Raw genomic sequence first — 19703 nt, 5'->3', positions numbered from 1 at the left:
TAATAATGGGCAAGCGTGTGGGGTACTATGAGATGCCATAAATTGAAGTGACAAGAATCTCTACAAGATCTGCCCCAAATCTACAACATAAGCATTAAATATTTGGCAATAGTAATTTGGTTTGCCTTGTGGGTACATTTTACGTTGTACGATCAACAGAATCCACACGAATCATTTCTATCAGGCCGGTAGCTGGAGAATAAATAGTTGTCAGCTCATATCATGAGGCAAAACATGCAAGTGGACTGAAATATTCCCGATTTTTCAATTTAGGGGCAAGATGCACATTATGGTAAGTCGAAGTTTTTGGGGTTTTTTTTTTTTTTCTTTTGCAATAGAGAAAATGGTGAGGATGATGCGTGAACAGCTACCATATGTTGGAATGGAGCCGCGATTGTTGACGCCATCCAAGACACTGAGATTTGTAACTCTCGCCAAAAACGAGGTATAGTGCCTAAGTGAACAAGGTGGCTGGAAATTTGCTTATAATGTTCCTTTGCGACGTTGTGGAAATTGGCAAGCACGAGATGACAAGGCCGTTGTGCTAACCAGACTCATTTGTTAGGGGTTCTTTAATATGTTATGGCTAAATATGCAACTTAGAGGGGTTAATAGGTCAATAATTAAAAAAAAATTGATAGATTTTGCAAAATTATCGTAATCAAGGTTGATGTATGCAAGAACAGTTTAATATATACAAGAAGAAGCTAATAGTATCATCTGCAATGCTTTATAAATAAGAAAGTAAATAGAGAGATAGAAGTAGTGCATGCATATTTTAATAGAGGTTTGACTTTGATCAAGGTTACGTTCATTATTCTAAATTAATAGCTATCAATTGGTTGGAATCCACTAGTAATTTTTTGAAAAGGTAAAACGTAGGCTATGTTTCTTCTACCCAAAACTGATAGATGGCACTACCAAATCCTAAACACTACTATGGCATTCGTAGACTCCTCATATGAGATTACAATCAATGACAAATATTCTCAAAAAATGAACTTCTCACTCAACAACTTAACAACAGTGTGAGTGTACCAAAGAGTAAAGCTTTCTTAGTGCGTAGTCATTCTTGTGATTCATGATTTCTCCAGCAAGTGTTGATCTTCTTATATAGTTTTTAGTAACCAAACTAATTTTTGGATAATCTTAGGCTATGTTTGGTGGTTAGGATAAAATTTATAATATCCTACATTTAGTACATGCTCAAGATAAGATAAAGTCGAATATAAATGAGATATAAGCTGGATAAAATTATCCACTCGGGGAGGTGAGATAAAGATATATATGATTTCTAATATCCATAATATGAAAGTTTTTCTCAACTAAAACAATTCTTAGATTAACAAGTTTAAAATATATATTTGAATACAAATAATATTTAAATTCTAATATAAGAAATTCAAAATTTTTTTTTAATTTTAATGTCATTTTTATTTTATATTATAATTTAATTCTATCTTGTATATAAAATTCAATATATAAATATATTTATATTTATTAGGTATTTTAGGTACATCAATACGATTTTCTATTAATAAAATTTTATTAGAGAATGATGGAAGAGGGAAGAAAGAAATAAATAAAAATAAAAAAAGAGAGAAAAATAAAATAAAAAGAAAGTTGAACGAGAAATTTTACCATCTCCGTCTGTAAAATTTATGATTAATTTATATTGATATGGCGTTTTAACCAAACAATATAGATGATACAATGTAAATTTACTCAATTTTATTACAACAATCACCAAATAGTAAAATCTTCGAATTTCATATCTTATTCTATCCAGTCTTATTTTGGTTAGAAATTTAGATGACCAAATGTAGCCTAAGAAGATCAATTTAGCTGTTGAAAATAAATAATACAATCTCCGATCACCTATACAATTAAATCTTTCCAATGTAGCTTCCATTAATAGAGTTATTTATATTAGGAAATAATCCTTTTCACCAAAGTTTATCCCTTCCAGAGTTCGACCTATGGCTTTTTGTAAATATTTCTTGAGGCTTAGATTGATAGTCAAAATAAATATCTAGGTCTGCTTATCAAAATCTATAAACACGTGCAATGCACATTTATCTTAAGTGATATATGAAGTTGCAAAAGAAATATTAATAGTCTTATTATCATAATTTGTAAATACGGGCAATGCACGTTCATCTGAGGTGATATATGAAGCTACTCATATCAGCAATCTATGAGTCTATCCAAACTTCCTCCCGGTAATTAACTTACGGATAGCTTTCCATTTGATCTTCCTGAATACTTTAGTGAATAAGACTTCACAAATTGTTCACATTATGGCACCTCCAAGTCATATAAACTTCCGGTTCTCCCCGACTTATTCACTCTATTAAGGTCCTTCAAGTCTTCACGAGTTTTTCCACTTTATACTTTGGATCATATCAATGGTAATAGAACTTGCCATATATCAATGCCACCTAAAACAAAACAACCTCTGCATGTAGCGATTAATAACTAGTAGATAGTTTTGTCAAATATCATATGAAATTTTATTGACATGATCTATGTGATAGTCATCAAGCTCTATTATATATCTTTATATATATAAGAACAAATGGTTTAAGACGTATCTTAGCACCTACAAATGTACATAATTATTTTGCTGAGTATCCCCATTGTTTTTGATAATTTATACCTCAATTTTGTGTTTTCGACTGATTCAGACTTTGTTTTATCTGGTGTGATCTACAATTTCACATAGTTGGTTTTGCCAAAATATTATTTCAAGGAATATGGTCAGATGCAACTTTGTGCATCTGAGATGGGGCTTAATAAAATAAGAGAGATCGATCAAAATCTTTCAACTTAGGAAAGAAATAATTCAAATGGTTGGATCTAACCATGTTGTCTACTATAAAGTGAGATTTTTTTCCCTACAAGGAGATATTATCAGATTATGCCAACTATTAGCATGATAATCTTTTTCTAAGTACTCTATTACGATGAGACTATGAGAAATAATCCTTGGGCAACTAGGAAGATTACGTGAATACCAAAAAAGAAATGCATTTATTATAGGCTTGTACAAAGGAAGCTTGATTGCAAATCTACACAAATCTTGATGTTATCTCAAGCGAGATTTGACAAAAACATGATTTAAAAGAATGGCATATGTTAAAAATTAACTGAAAAGATTATAATGATAAATTATCAAAATATTTATGATTAAATTGATATAATTAAAATGTTTAAAAATCAGTCATTATATAATAAATTTATAATTTTTTGAATAATTATCCCTGTAGACATGGAAGATCTCAAAACTGTATTATTAAAGTGTGGATTACTGTACATTTGATGGTTTGTTCCACTGATATCTGCACATATAAGACAAGATTTACCAAACAAACAAGAAGAGCATCGCAAGAAAGTAACGCAAACAGGAAGAAACAATGAGAAATATAATGGCACGGACGTTCCCATCATCGGCATGGAATCAACTAAAAAAGATTTTAGTGTTGCTTTTCTGACATTGACGGACATCGAATCCTAGTTTAGTACAGGCAAAAGCAACGGAACAGAATGAAATCTCCAATGATTAGTATTAATATGATGATTCCACAGTACGCTGATTCGATAGATCCGTATGAGCTAAAAGCGTAATGATGAATCCCCCTTCAATGAAAACAGTCTTGTCAGCGCGATGCTTTATGTAACATCGTGGCATATATTATCACTTAATAATTGAGCAATTGCTACGACAATTGTGAAAGACATTAACATTGTCAAAATCGACGGTATTTAAAGAGCAACTTCGGGTGAATCCAAGGAGCTTTTCACTTATCTAATGACAAAATTTATGGAGGGTCACTTTTGTGCTTGAGTTTTTCAAAAGGGCTCAGCGGGTTTTAATTATTAAATGATGTAATATAAATTTCTTTAGCAAGCTAAGTTGTCAGAAAAGTCATTTATGTGTATACTTTTAAAAAATATGATGCTTAAATAATCGATTGCAGAATTTTGACATCAAGATAGACTTTGTAGGATAGTTACAACACTGATATTGTCCTCATCAGGAAACTTTATACTAGAATGGAGTTGTAAAAAAGGTGTGGAAGAGACATGTGAGTAATTAAACTCAAGATCCCATGGTTCCAATATCATATGAAATTTAAGCAGACCCATTTTGTAATTCGATTAATGGGTTAGGTCATAAATGAGTTATTTAAAATTTTACAAATAGGTTCAAACGGGTCCAAAAGACAAGTGTCGAACTGCATGGGGGAATCTTAATGGGTTGGAAACATCTGCACTCAAACCCATTTTCATTGCACCATATTCGAGAGTTGGTGAAGACTAATTAAGCATCACGTATATCATCGTGGATAAGGATTTTAATATGATACTTCTATTTTTTTAAATGAATTTTTTAATTTTAGGTTTTCTTAATTTTTTGTTTTATTTGCTAACATCTTTTTATTATAATATTTTACTTTTTAAATGTGATGTAAAATTTTATCCAAATAACATATTTGCTAATATCTTAAAATATGTTAAATAAATGGGTATTAGTAATATGGGTTGAGTTGGTATAAGTTTGGTGTCAATCATATCAAAATGGAGAAAAGAGAGAGAGAGATGGTAGGCTAATAATTGTACTTCGGCAACTATGGCCGCCGATGCCTAAAAGCAAATCGGTTCATGAGAAACTTGGGCATTGCTCATCACTCGGGCAAGATTCGCTATCCTTCACCTCATTGCCATTTTCATGGTCTCATAACTTGGCTCATTGAATTGTCCCCATAGGTATTCTCATTCATTAGTATGGTGCTCACCTATGTCTTCACGTTTTTTATTGGCCACATGAAATCTTAGCCCACAGCTCGATTCGAGCACATGAGCTCCCTTACTAACTTGAAGAGCTGGTCCATGGAGTCGCCCATTTTTTAGAGACAACAATTTAAGGAGGAAACATTATTAAGAATTGGAGCCCAAATTGGTTTGAGTATGAATAGCTATTTTATTGTGTTATGAGTTGGACAGTTTTTTGATTCAACCTAACCCATTTGTTTGACTGATTTAAGTTTAAGTACCCTATTTGAGAAGTTTACGATCTCATGTAGCCTAGTTGCTCGAATAAAAGTAGGTCTAGTTTGCCATTTCAAACTTCAATTTGGGACCGTTATCAAACTCTTTTTTTAATTATTAGATTTACTTTCAAAACCTACATAGCTCACCATCTCGTTTAAAAGATCTAGCCATTAAAGATTCGTATCCTATATAAGCGTTGCTTGGGTAGCTAAACCCATTACATCGTGACTCTAAAATGCTATATATATTAAAATGAATGTAGTGGGCATAATTAAAGGGTGATGGAACCCACACACACAAATATATATATATATATATATATATATATATATATATATATATATATATTCCTTTAATGTTGGAAAGTAGGTAGGCAAGTTCTTTTTCTTATCGTTATCTTCTCTTTCCTTTTGGGTACTAGAGTTAATAGGTGAATTTTAAGACTTAAGAAAAAAAAAATCTTTGATCACTATTAGAGAACACTTGCTATAGTTCTTTTTTTTTTGTCAATTTAAATACTAAAATTAAAATTTTGATTCTGCATTTGACCATTCAACAAAGATCCTTCAAAGGCATGATATGTTGATGAATGTCGTCGCTCTTAAATTACCAAAAGTTGAGAGTGACAATCAATTTTGCTTTTTTGAATTAACTTGAAAATGGTCATTACTTGATATTTTTGATCCTCGATTCTTATGAAATAAGCATGTGAAATATCTTATAATTGATTTATATAACTAAACATGAAAGCTATATGTGATGATATACTATAAATCGATATACATTTTGCCATTTAAAGGCATATTCTTATGCAAAATTGAGATCATGAAAAGCGAATTTGAAATATAAAGGGGAGAATTACCAAAAAAGTCCTAAACCTATTGTAATTGTGCCAATTCGGTCTAAACTTTTTTTTTTTTTTTTTGCCAATTTAGTCCTAAACCTTTTATAAATGTGCCAATTCAGTCCTTCCGGCCAAAATTGGCCGGCCGGACAGCGTGGCCGGCCGGAGACAGTGGCCGGCGAACCAATTTTTAAATAATTTTTTTAATTTTTTTCGATTTTTTTTCGATTTTTTTTTTTTTTTTTGATTTTTACCTCCTTCTTCCCTCGCGCCGGCGCCGCCGAGGCGAGGGCGGCGAGGCCGACCTCGCCGGCCAGCGAGGCTCGCCCCGGCCATCGCGCGGCGAGCCTCGCCCGGCGACGGCGAGGGCCGCCGTCGCCCGGCCAAGGCGAGGCTCGGCCTCGCCCCGGCCATGCGGCGAGCCTCGCCAGATCTGGTTACGGCCTTGCTAGTGGCCGGCGAGGCCGCCGTCGCCGGATCGGCGAGGCCGAGCCTCGCCTTGCCGGGCGACGGCCGCCTCGCCGTCGGCTGGCGAGGTTCGCCCTCGCTTGCCCCGCGCGGCGAGCCTCGCCCGGCGACGGCGAGGCCGCCGTCGCCAGTCTGGCGAGGCTCGCCCCGCCACGCCCAGCGGCGAGCCTCGCCTTGGGCCGGGCGACCGCGGCCTCGTCGTCCGCCGGGCGAGGCTCGCCCCCGCCGCCGGCGAAGGCGAGGCCGCCGTCGCCCGGATCCGGCGAGGCTCGACCTCGCCATGGCCGGGCGAGGCCGAGCCTCGCCTTGGGCCGGGCGACGGCGGCCTCGCCGTCGCCGGGCGAGGCTCGCCCGCCGGTGGCCGGCGGGCGAGCCTCGCCGGTGGCGGCGAGGTCAGCCTCGCGGCCCTCTCCGGCCGCGCGGCCGGCTAAGAGGAAGAAGGAGGTAAAAAATCAAAAAAAAAAATTCGAAAAAAAAAATTAAAAAAATCGAAAAAATTATTAAAAATTGGTTCGCCAGTATGTCTAGGCCGGCGTCCACGTCGGCTCCAGGCCAATTTTGGCCGGAAGGACTGAATTGGCACATTTATAAAAGGTTTAGGACTAAATTGGCAAAAAAAAAAAAAGTTTAGGATCGAATTGGCACAATTGCAATAGGTTTAGGACTTTTTGGTAATTCTCCCAAATATAAAGTATTTAGGACTATCCCTTAATTATTCGACTTAAATTGTTGGTCTCTGATTATAGAAACCCTCAAGCACCCGTAAATAAGATAATGTATTTTAGAAGGAAGATCAATTAAGTATATCTAATTTTTTCAAGTGCCGAATGATATAAAGAAGTTAGATTTGTTCATGTGTCCTAACCAATCGCATTTTTGATTGTTTTTGTTTAGCCCCATTTCTTTTATTGCTTTAGAGCGAAAATGGAATAAAAATTACTAATACCGACTTTAACTAAAAGTATCAATGTAATTTTTCATTTTGTATATCCTTCATATATTTTACGTATATTTTAGATATATGAGATTTTATCATTTTATTTTTATTTTTTTGAACTTCTCTTCAACCACACGGGTTCATTTCCAACATCATAACAATTCGAATGCTTCATTATTTCTTTCCAAAGCTTAGATTTAAAGAAAACGAACTATATAAGACTAGTCGTTCGAATAAAACCAGGTCTACCCGGCGGCTCCCGATGGTTAAACCGGCCCAACCTCGAGTCGGCGAGTAAAAGAGATTTTGAAAAAGGTCGGTTACGAGGAAGTTTTCACTGTCTTAGTGCAATTTCTCTGTGTTCTTGAAATCGAAACCCCCCAAAAGGACAGCGAAAGAGAAAACGATGGAAGTCACGAACGTACCAAGGAGGCGATGAGGAGTGTAAGAAACTCAGCACAAACTGACCGGACAATTCCCCACCTTCATTGATTGAATCACGAGCTTGCCGTTCGGGCGGCGGAGGAGGAGAAGAGCAGGCGACATCCAAGCAAGCCGTCGCATTTCCTTCGGGAAGAGAAGTTGTCCTGGCGGTGCCATAAGTGGACGAAGTGGTCCGCGTGTGGCTCTGATACGTGGCAGTCCTTACCAAGCGTTTGTCTTACTGCCTCAGTGAACACGACCTCATGTGGCACGGTGATCTAGCTACTTTGAAATAGAAAGCAAGCGAACGTACATTCGAGGGACTGAATATAGTGTGCTGCTCCCAGTCGTATCACTTTATTGGCAAACTACGAATAGTAAGAGTGATGGATATATTGATGGGTGTTCGATTTGCTTCATGAGAGTTCATCTCTCTGTCATTACTGCCTCGCTTGAATCCTTGGATATTTCCGTTTGGTCTCTGCTTAATTTTCCAGGCATGTAGCTTAGGTCATTAAGTGAAGTTTGTCAACGGGGTCCATTGTGTTTGTAGATGAGGGACGTGAAACCTTTGAGCTTGTTCCAAGACGTATTGATGGTGAATAGGAAGAAAAAAAGGCCGCTCGCTAGGCTTGGATGTCGGCGAAAAGTATGTTGGACTTGCTGGGTTGGATTCGGGTAACAAGATTGCGTTGCCCCTATTACCATTCATGAGCATTGTATCATACTTTGGGCAAGATGAATTGTAATATATGTTTTTATCAATTCCTGTGCATTTTATATCCATAGAAATTGAGCATCGGAATGCACTTCGGTGCATAGAAGGTAAAGTTGTACATGGGCTAGTGAGTTTGAGATCTCCATATGATTTATCATCAGACTCATTGAATCAGATAATTGAGTTGTGGATAATATAAACCAAAGGATGATTGCATTTGATGATTGGTACGGATGTTGTTTATCTTAATGATGTTCATAAGGATGGAACTTAGAAGTCATGAATTTGCTGCAACTTGTCTCTCTGGAGGACTTTTCCATTTTCTTTTTTGGGATCCTAACCTTTTTGTGGTATGCGTGAATGTCACCTGTGAAATAGTCTTTGTTGTTGCCATAATTGCAGCGTTCTGCTTAGGAAGAAGATAAATATTGACTTGATGGTGACTGATCTTTAAAGTCTGGTAAGTCTACCTTTCAGCCTGCTTTTGTGTTAGTATCTCCATTTCTTGGAGGAATTGTTCCTATGGGAATTACTGTATGGATGTGTCCTATAAAGAAGTTTTTCCAATTTAAGTGTTTGGGTTGACTGGAGCTTTTTGTTAATTGCACTCGGTTTGGCTTCCAACTATGAGTGTTGTTGTGTGAAGGACCTCAACAATGAGTAGTTTCTCGGTGTTGGTTTTGCTTAAGCTTGGTATTTGTTATTGCTTATACCCTAAATTAGTATCTTTAATTTCTTGCCTCATTAGTTCCCCATCTATAAGAGGGGATATTGCCATTGCGTTATGTTTATTTGGGCTAGAATCATCAGACCCTGGTATCTCAATTAGAATATACCTTAAGTTTTGGGGTTGATTCCCTAAAAAGACTCTTAACTTTAGGGCCAATCTTAATTTTGCCACGAACTCTATTTTTGTCTAAAAAAAGATCCCAACTTTCACTCTAGTCGTAAATCTGCCATCGCTTCCATAAAAATCATTGTTGGTTTCTTTAGTATTAATAACTTCAAGATACTATTGTTCCATATGATGGTGAGAGTGTTGATGATGGTGCAAATTTTGATGATAAACCTTTTAATGGCCCTAATGTAGATAATCTCGAAGAAAACAGTGTTGATTTTTGGAAGTGTAGGTATATTTGGGGGTAGACTGAAATTTGGAGATTTTTTTAGACAAAAAAATGTTCTAGGCAGAATTGAGATTGAACCTAAGGTTTTGAGGTTTCTTAGAGAGTTAGGCCATGTTGTAATCAATCGTCTTATTGTTTCTCAGTCTTGGATTACAATATCCTTATTGATAACTGTACATGAAGTAATCTTGCATTGTCTTGGAAATGTTTCTACTTGGGGCTTGATTGGGTTCCTATTTCCTTGTATATATGCATGTCTCTAAATTCTTGTTACTTGGATTTGTGGTTGGTTGCCCTCTTGACTGGTTACGTAGCAGCAATCCTGACATGCATCTCCTTTAAACCAATATTTTCTATAGCTTTTTCGACATGCTATTTATAAATTTCCTTGATCCTTTCTGTTGTCTATAATCAGGCCGTGCAAATGAAAGTTTTCATTGACAAGCTTTCTAAAACAGGAAAATTTGAGGGTGTTTGTTCTAAGTATTGGGAAGAAACCTTTACATCAGAGGCGTGACTTGTTTTACCCCCCTCAATCAAAATCTTAGCCCGATGTCCTTTTTTTTATTTATTATTTCACTAAAGTATTATGAATTATGCACAGTATTAGGTTCAATAAATTGGTTCCTTACCTTTCTGTGTTTCATCCGATCTTTTAATGTCAGAATTTTGATAGCAGAAGCAACATCATGAACAATAGATAAATTCTTGGATTTCCAAGGCTTCATTTTCACATCCTCTGCTATATGTCCCACGTCGTTCAACGTGCTCGCGAAGCTGCCAATTTGCTGATGCTTCTACTTAAAAAGTTCTGCTGCCGTACAAATTGACATCCAGTTCACTTATGGAGACTCATTTCCATATTTTTCCCATTTGGGCTTTTTACTGGCTTGTGAGCGGTCCAATGGCAGTCCCCATTGTTCCCATATGGAAAGCTGAAATCTTTTAACTCATGATGGGGCACTAATGCTGTCCATTTATAGCAGAGGTGTCAAAACCGAACCAGAAAATTGATTTGAAATCGAACCGAAATTTCAATTTATAGTAGGGGTGTCAAAATCGAACCAGAAAATTGATTCGAAACCGAACCGAAATTTCATGCATGTTTGATTTGGATAGTAAAAAAAATAACCGTTCTTATTTTTCGTTTTGGATTATTTAGCATCAGACTCGCGCTCAATCCCCTCTCCGCGATTAAATTCCTCTCCTGCAAAACATGCAACGGTGCAGCCACGTTCGCCCCCTTCCGGATCGCCCTCTCTGAATTTGAATTCCGCGTTCTAGGGCCTTGAATCCGAAGCTTCAGCCTGGCGATCACGCCAAGGAGGGACTCCCTCTCGCAGGCCCATCGCTGCTCCTCGCGGAGCCTCGCGGAGCCATCGTTGCTCCTCTCGGAGGTGGCCGTGGGAGTTTGGGGAAGAGGTGGAGAGAAGAAGGTCTGGGAGATTGTGAAGGCGATGGAGGATTGAGTGTTGGTGGTGGACCTGGTGGAGCGGTAGAGAGCAAGATGGAGAAGAAAAGAAATAAAGATAAGTAAAAATAATGAAGGAAAGTGAGTTCAAGCAGGATTAAAAAAACATAAGAAAACCGAACATCTGAACCGAGCAGAACCGTTGACTCTAGCTTCCAGGGGGCGGGGGAATCGCGGAATGTCCCTTTGACTTTTGCTTGATCCAACTGCAGCGAAGACGTCACCGTCAGGAAGGCCAGTTCGCTGCCACGGGGCTTTACTCCAGCCTTTGACCCGTTAAACCTCACGTCGCCACCTTCGCCGAGCTCCCACCGGCCGCGGAGCCACCTCGACTGTTCCCTCCCTCCCTCTCGTCTCGTCTCCATCCTACATACACACGCAACCACCCTCCGCCCTTCTCTTCGTTTATCTTTCCTCCTCGGTCTTGCCAGGCGATCGTGGTGCCCGCTCTTCAGTTCGGTTGCGGATCGGTTCCGGCCGGTTCCCTGTGATTTGGCGATGGGGGAGGAACTTACGCTCACGGGCCTGCTGAAGAAGGCGGCGCAGGATTTCCCCGACAGGAGAGCCGTCTCCGCCTGTGGGAAGTTCGGCCTGACGCACGCACAGCTGCGGGAGCTCGTTGACCACGCTGCTGCGCTCCTCGCCGCCTCCGGCATCGTTGCTGGCAACGTCGTTGCGCTTGCATTCCCGAACACCATCGAGGTATGTATGTCTCGCGTGAGTTTTTTGTCCTTGTGGTGATGTGAATTTCAAATGCGAAAAATTCCCTGATGATGATGTTTGGATTCGCGGTAACAATGAATTTTTCTAATGATGAGATTGATAACTTGTGAAAGATCGACTGGGAAATAGCTTGAAAAAAGAGAAAAAAACTAGATGTTTCTTGGAGTTTACAGTACTGCAAGAACAGAGCAACGGAAACGGTGTCGATTTCTATAAAAAAAGATTGCATCTGAGGCGTGAAATTTCTGCGAGCGCGTGGTGTGATTTGAACGGCAACAAATTGAACTGGGAAGAGCATGAAGAGCGGTTTTCCGTCGTGTCCAAAGGTTGTTTTTTGGGATGTAAAAGCATCGATTCATCGTAAAACAAAGTCGAAGCTTATCAAAAGGAGACGGATGGTTTTAAAGAAATCAAACGTTGACAAGCTTGTGATCGGTATCTGCATATTCTGCAAATACATGTGCGGTATCTCCATTCCGCCGGGACTGGTGTGATGCTTTGCTGATCGGAAATAGGTGTTTGTTTTGCAGTTTGTGATCCTGTTTCTGGCGGTAATCCGTTGCCGAGCCACGGCAGCTCCGCTTGACCCCATCTACACAGCTAAGGAGTTCAAGTTCTACCTTTCCCACTCGAGATCGAAGTTCCTATTGATACCACAAGAAGGTAACCTACGGGCTCGATCGGCTGCTTCCGAGCTTAACATCCCCCGCCTAACCGCCAAGCTTCACTCTGCGAATTCCAGAATCACCCTCTCTTCGACTGACGTAGAGCCAAGCCTTGACTCGATGTCCAAAGTTGTCAACGATCCCTCGGATATAGCTCTGCTCTTGCATTCCTCCAGCGCCACGGGCTGCCCTAAACGCATGCTGCTAACTCAGCGCAATTTGGCTTCATCGGTTCGGAACATCAAGTGGGAGTTTGAACTAACGGAGTCGGACTCTACAGTGATTGTGCTTCCGTTGTTCCATGTGCACAGCTTAGTTGCTGGATTATTGAGCTCTTTAGCTGCCGGAGCTGCTGTGGCCCTCCCGGCAGTTGTTAGGTTCTTGGTGCCCACATTTTTGGGAGATATGAAGTCATACAATGCAACATGGTACACGGCAGACGCTTCACTCCACCAGATCATCCTGGACCGCCACCTCAGCAAGCCAAAGCCGGCTTACCCAAAGCTTCGATTCATAGTGAGCTGCAGCGTGTCACTCGCGCCCTCTATCCGGGATCGGCTCAAGGAGGCATTTAGTGCACCCGTGGTCGAGGCTTATGCAATGACGGAGGCTACTCGCCTGACGGCTTCAGACCCCTTGCCTGAAGATGGTGAGCAAGAGCCGAGGTCAGTTGGGAGACCGGTGGGGCAGGAGATGACGACTTCGGATGAGCATGGGGCCATACAGGCGGCGGCGGCGGGCGTGAGCTGTGAAGTGTGCATAAGGGGACTGAACGTGACCGAGGGCTATAAGAACAATCCAAAGTCAAATAAGCAGGCCTTCCGGTTCAGGTTGTTTCATACGGGTCGTGTTGGATATATTCGTTCGGATGCTGGGCTCTTGAGGTCGAGATTTTTACCAGATAAGTTAGAAGTCGCCAGTGCATACCGGAGCAATGATACGCCAGAGGGAAATAATGCACCTAAGACAACCAAAGAGAACAAAACCGAGACCGAGAGAGGTGAAGAAGAAGGCGGCCCTAGTTTGAAATTAACCGTAAAGTTCGAAAAGTTCAGTGGACCAAAGCAGTTCTCCTATGAAGAGTTGATGATCGCAATTGCAGATCGCAAGATTCTGGGAAGAGGAGGTTTTGGCGTCGTGTACGAAGGGCACATAGGAGACGCTTGCACACACGTCGCCGTGAAGGAATTAACCTCTAATTCGGGCCAAGGGATAAAGGAGTATGAATCCGAGGTGATGGCGTTAAGCCAACTTAGGCATAAAAACTTGGTGCCACTTATAGGCTATTGTCACGAGGCGGATAAATTCATCCTAGTATACAAATTCATGAGTAATGGTAGCTTGGAGGATCATTTGTTTAATGGAGGAACCTTGTTGAATTGGGAAAGTAGGTACAGAATCGCTAAGGGATTAGCCTTGGCACTATATTACTTGCATGAACAATGTGATCAATATGTGATCCATAGGGATATCAAGTCCAGCAACGTCATGCTTGATGAAAAGTTCAATGCCAAATTGGGAGATTTTGGATTGGCTAGGCTAGTAGACCATGCCAGAGGGCCAATAACGACTCAACTGATAGGAACATGGGGTTATGCGGCTCCGGAATACTGTGTAACGGGTAGGGCAAGTAAGGAAACTGATGTCTACAGTTTTGGAGTCGTCCTTTTAGAAATAGGATCAGGGAGAAGGGTCATCGACTCAGAACTAGGCCCAGGCCTTGCACAGTGGTTATGGATGCAATATGGGCCCGATAAGTTGGCCCATGCGGTGGACTCGAGGCTCGGCAAGGATTTTGACAAGAAACAGGCGGAGGCCTTGATGATGGTGGGGCTGTGGTGTGCTCATTCCACGGCTACTTCTCGGCCTTCGATTGAAGACGCAATGGCTGTTTTGAACTTGAAGGCAAAGATAAAGCCTCGCGAACTCCCCTTGAAGATAACGCAGTCCCCACATAGAATTGATCGGAAGGTCTCGCCTGGATGCTTGGGGTTTTGAGCAGATGCCTCCCTCTTAGTGCAAACAATGTTGCCTCTTCTAGTGTTACATGTTTGCATTTCATCTAGTGTTGTATATGTCTGCGCGTTTGGCTTTTAGGCGAGTGCCTCGCAGATGGCAGGCAATGGTGTCTCTTGTAATGTTGTATATGTGCACTCGTGCTTAGAATTGTGTTTCTTGTAACCGGGGTACTACGTGGGTTATTGGTGTCTAGTTTTGGGGTAACCTCACCAAGCAGCAGGAAGTTTTTGCTTCCATGTTGGGGCCACCCCTACTGCTTGGTAACTTAGGTGGGCCAATAGGATTGCGTTCATTATTTTAATATGCCGATGCCTGTGCACCTAACACCCCCTAAGTTTCCCTTTGTATATTTGTTTTCTCTAGGAAAGGGGAATACCTTCTAAGTACTTTATATCTTGGAAGTCTCGAGGTCCAGATTGAATCAAGATGAAACCCTTTAAGGACTTGCTTAGGTCTAATGGCTCTTTTATTGTTACATATATGTTTGTAAGTCATCTTTAAGCAAGATGTTGTATATGTTTGTGCATTTGGCATTTAGGTAAGTGCCTCACAGATGGCGGGCAATGGTGTCTCTTTTAATGTTGTATATGCACATTTGCACTTAGAATAGTGTGATAAGATACTTGCCAATTAGTGAACTGAAGTACCCTTTGATTCTCACAACTAATAGCAAAACATTATTGGGAATGAGGGAAACATAATAGCGATACAGACAACATGGTGTTCGGGAATGCAAGCACAACGACTTCACCATTTCTTTGTGCTTTTATCATTTTGGTGAAGTCAAGTCTCGTTGGCTTGTGGTGAGGCCGAGCTCGCCTGATACCGCCGAGCTCGAGCTCGCCAGACACCAGTGAGCTACCGGAGGTCGCCAAAGCTTGACCAATGTCTAGCAACCTTCGACAAGGCTCAAGCCCCGCCCAAGTGGTTGGATCCGGAGGGGCTCGGGCTTGTCAACATTGGGTGAGCTTGGCCTTGCCATAGGCTGACAAAGCTCGACCTTGTCAAAATATGGCTAGCTCGAGCCTGCCAACCGTGGCGAGGCTCCAGCTCGACTCTGGCCAATCATTGGCTGCCACGATGGCCAGCGACTGACTAATGAAAAATAAGAAGAAACAAATAAAAAAATGATTTATTTAAATCAAAGAAAAAAATAAAATGAAAAGGTATTTGATGAAGAAAATAAGGTGAAAGAAGGTATGAAATTTTTAGATTTTATCAATTTGGTTCGGTTAACCAAACCAATAAAAACCGAATAAGTTAAAAAATTTCGATTTTTTTAATATTATCCGAACCAAATAGAAAAAAATCGAACTTTTCAGTTCGGTTCGATTTGATTTTTGGTTCAGTTTGGTTTTCGGTTTGGCTTTTGACTCTCCCAATATGGAGTGGGGGAGGAGAGACAATCGGTCGGGCTCAAGAAGCAAGACCGAGAAGAAGATGACAACCAGAGAGAGATATATTTTGCGGAAAGGAAAAGAAATAAAAATATATAAACAAAAAAGTAGGAAAGTGAGTTTTCTTGATCCGTAAGGAAAGTAAGCTTGAGCAGAGTTAAAAAAATAAAATCAAAAAAATCAAAAATTCAAACTAAACCAAACCAAACCGTTGACATCCTCAGTTTGAAACACGTGGTAGAACTGTGGATACTCCCTTTGACTTTTGCATGCTCCAGCAGCAGCGAAGACACCTTCACCGAGCTCGCACTGGCCGGGAAGCCACCTCGATCGTTCCAACTTCCCTCCCCTCCGTCCCTCTCGTCTTGTCTCCATCCCATATGCGTACGCAACCCTCCGCGCTCCTCCTCCGTCATCGAGCGCTCTCAGTTTCCCCATTCCCCTTCGTGCGCACGTTCTCGTCGTTCTTTTCTTCTCAGTCTCGCCAAGCGATTGTGGTGCTGTCTTCAACTGGAATTGCAATCGGTTCCCTGTATTTAGCGATGGGGAGGAACTTGCGCTCACGGGCCTGTTGAATAAGGCGGCGTCAGAATTTCATGGCAGGATAGCCGTCTCTGCCTGCAGGGACTTTGACCTGACGCATGCGCGGCTGCAGGGGCTTGTTGACCACGCCGCCGTGCTGCTCACTGCCTCTGGCATCGGTGCCGCTGACGACGTCGTGCTCGCTTTCCCCAACACTGTCGAGGTATGTTTGGATCATCTCGAGTCTGTTCGCGAGCCTGGATAATGCTGTTTAAATTCGAGAATGCAATATCTGGAAGATTGCAGTGACTATGAATTTCTGGTGATGACATTGATCACTTGTGAAAGATTGACTGGGAAATAGCTTGAAAAGAAAAAGAAGAAGATGTTTCTTGGAGTTTTACAGTACTTCCAGAACAGAGCAACGGAAATGGTGTCGATTTCTACTGAAAAAATTGCATCTAAGGCATGAAATTTCTGTGAGCGCGTGGTGTGAATTGAACAGGAACAAATTGACTTGGGAAGAGCATAAAGAGCGTTTTCTATCGCGTCCAAAGGCTGTTTTTTGGGATGGACAAGCATCGTTTTTTGGGATGTACAAGCATCGATTCATCGTCAAACAAGGTCAAAGCTTATCAAAAGGAGATGGATGGTATTAATGAAATCAAACGGCGACGAACTAGTTGTCTGCATATTCTGCAAATACGTGTGTGGCATCTCCATTCCACCGGGATAGCGTGATACTTCGCTGATTGGAAAATCTGCGTTTGTTTTGCAGTTTGTGATCCTGTTTCTGGCAGTAATCCGTTGCCGAGCCACAGCAGCTTCGCTCAACCCCATCTACACAGTGAAGCAGTTCAAGTTCTACCTTTCCAACTCAGAACCGAAGCTCCTCTTGACACCGCAAAAAGGAAACCGACGGGCTCATTCTGCTGCTTCCAAGCTTAACATCCCCCACATGACTGCCAAGCTTCACTCCACCGGTTCAAGAATCACTCTCTCTTCCACTGACGTAGAGCCGAGCCTCGACTTGATGTCCAAAGTAGTCAACGATCCCTCGGATGTAGCTCTTTTCTTGCACGCGTCTGGCACTACGAGTCGCTCAAACGCTTGCTGCTAACTCAGCGCAATTTGGCTTCATCGGTTCAGAACATCAAGCGGGTGTACAAACTAACAGAGCCAGACTCTACCGTGATTGTGCTTCCGTTGTTCCATGTGCACAGCTTAGTTGCTGGATTATTGAGCTCTTTAGCTTCTGGAGCTGCCATGGCCCTCCTGGCGGCAGTTAGGTTCTCGGCGCCCACATTTTTGGCAGATATGGTTTCATACAATGCCACGCTGTACACAGCACACGCTATGTTCCACCAGATCATCCTGGACCACCACCTCAGCAAGCTAGAGCCAACTTACCCGAAGCTTCGATTCATAACAAGCTGCAGCGCATCACTCGCGACCTCTATCCGGGCTCGGCTCAAGGAGGCATTTGGTGCAACTGTGCTCGAGGCTTATGCAATGACAGAGGCTACTCACCCGATGGCTTCAAAACCCTTGCCCGAAGATGGTGAGCATGAGCCTGGGTCGGTTGGGAGACCCGTGGGGCGGGAGATGGCGATTTTGGACGAGCATGGGGTCATACTGGGGGCGGGTGTGAGCGGTGAAGTGTGTCTAAGGGGACTGAACGTGACCGAGTGTTATAAGAATAATCCAGAGGCAAATAAGACAACAGAAGAGAACGAAACCGAGACAGAGGTGGAGAAGAAGGCGGCCATAGCTCGGAATTAACCATAGAGTTTGAAAAGTTTAGTGGACCGAAGAAGTTCTCCTCTGAAGAGTTGATTATCGCGACTGCAGATGGCAAGATTCTGGGAAAAGGAGGTTTCGGCGACGTGTATGAAGGGCACATAAGAGACGCTCGCACACAGGTCGCCGTGAAGATAATGAACTCTGATTCGCACCAAGGGATAAAGGAGTATAAATCCGAGGTGATGACGTCAAGCCAACTTAGGCACAAAAACTTGGTGCCACTTATAGGCTATTGTCACGAGGCAAATAAATTTGTCTTGGTTTACGAATTCATGAGAGAAGGTAGCTTGGGGGATCATCTGTTTAAAGGCAGATCCTCGTTGACGTGGGAAAGGAGGTACAACATTTCTCTAGGATTGGCCTCCGCACGATACTACTTTCTTGAACAATATGATCAATGCGTAATTCATAAGGATATTAAATCCAGCAACACTATGCTTGATGAAAAGTTCAACGCCAAATAGGGAGATTTTGGATTGGCTAGGCTAATAAACCATGCCAGAGGCCCAAAAACAACTGAATTGCTAGGAACACCAGGTTATGTGGCGTCGGAATAATACTGTATAACCGGTAAGCTTTGTAAGGAAACCGATATCTACAGTTTTGGAGTTGTCCTTTTGGAAATAGGTTCTGGGAGAAAAGTCGTTGACCCGAATCGAGACCCAATAGGCCTTGTAGAGTAGTTATGGGAGCAATATGGGCCCAGGAAGTTGGTCCATGCGGTGGACGAGAGGCTCAGCAAGGGTTTCGACAAGAAACAGGCAGAGGCCTTGATGACTGCGGGGCTGTGGTGTGCTCATCCCATTGCTACTTCTCGGCATTCAATTGAAGAGGCAATGGCCGTTCTGAACTTGAAGGCAAAGGCAAAGCTTCACAAACTCCCCTTGAAGATGCTGCAGTCCCTACGTAGTATTGATCGGAAGGTCTCGCCTGGGATGCTTGGGGTTTTGGGCAGATGCCTCGCTCTAAGTGCAAGCAATGATGCCTCTTTTAGTGTTGCATACATGTTTGTATGTCATCTTCAAGCAAGATGTTGCATATGTCCGTGCGTTTGGCTTTTAGGCAAGCGCCTTGCGGATGGTAGGCAACGGTGTCTCTTTTAATGTTATATATGCGCATTTGCACTTAGAATAGTGTGATAAGATACTGGCCAATTAGTTAACCGAAGTACCTTTTGATTCTCACAACTAATAGCAAAACATTATTGGGAATGAGGTAAATATAATAGCAATTGATAAAAGCACAAAGAAAGAAAAAGGAACCGGAGATTCTTGGAGCATTTTTGGCAAGTTACAATGTTGCGACTTCCTACAGCCTGTCCGATAAATTGCATGAAGAACAAGATTCATAAGATACCAAACAAAGCAAGAAATCATCTTAGAAGAATGCTGAAGGCTCTCGGCTACTTCACTCGCATAGCCATTGCACCATCAATCGATATGGAAAAGCTGAAACCAAGCAAAACTCTTAGACGTATCTTCACTTCCATATGTTGCAATTATCATCTCATATCCCTAGCCGATCATTCTAC

At 41.7% G+C, this 19703-nt stretch overlaps 1 protein-coding gene and 1 pseudogene across 1 annotated transcript; both read left to right on the top strand.

The window, feature by feature from the left end:
- Positions 1–11392: 11392 nt before the first annotated feature.
- LOC104443803 (oxalate--CoA ligase) lies at positions 11393–14952 on the top strand. The gene is made up of 2 exons (XM_010057330.3): positions 11393–11745; positions 12297–14952. The coding sequence occupies exons 1-2, from the start codon at positions 11542–11544 to the stop codon at positions 14427–14429; spliced, it is 2337 nt and encodes a 778-aa protein (XP_010055632.2). The 5' UTR covers positions 11393–11541; the 3' UTR covers positions 14430–14952.
- A 51-nt stretch (positions 14953–15003) lies between these two features.
- Positions 15004–18624, top strand: LOC104446024 (annotated as a pseudogene).
- Positions 18625–19703: the final 1079 nt, after the last annotated feature.

Source organism: Eucalyptus grandis, chromosome 5 (genome assembly GCF_016545825.1).
Source record: "Eucalyptus grandis isolate ANBG69807.140 chromosome 5, ASM1654582v1, whole genome shotgun sequence".
NCBI classification, from domain to species: domain Eukaryota; kingdom Viridiplantae; phylum Streptophyta; class Magnoliopsida; order Myrtales; family Myrtaceae; genus Eucalyptus; species Eucalyptus grandis.
This window is presented reverse-complemented; position numbering and strand designations above follow the sequence as displayed.

Coding starts and splice junctions, on each gene's coding strand:
- LOC104443803 (XM_010057330.3), top strand. CDS start 11,542: ATGGGGGAGGAACTTACGCTCACGGGCCTGCTGAAGAAGGCGGCGCAG. Junction 11,746..12,296: donor CATTCCCGAACACCATCGAG/GTATGTATGTCT, acceptor TTTGTTTTGCAG/TTTGTGATCCTGTTTCTGGC.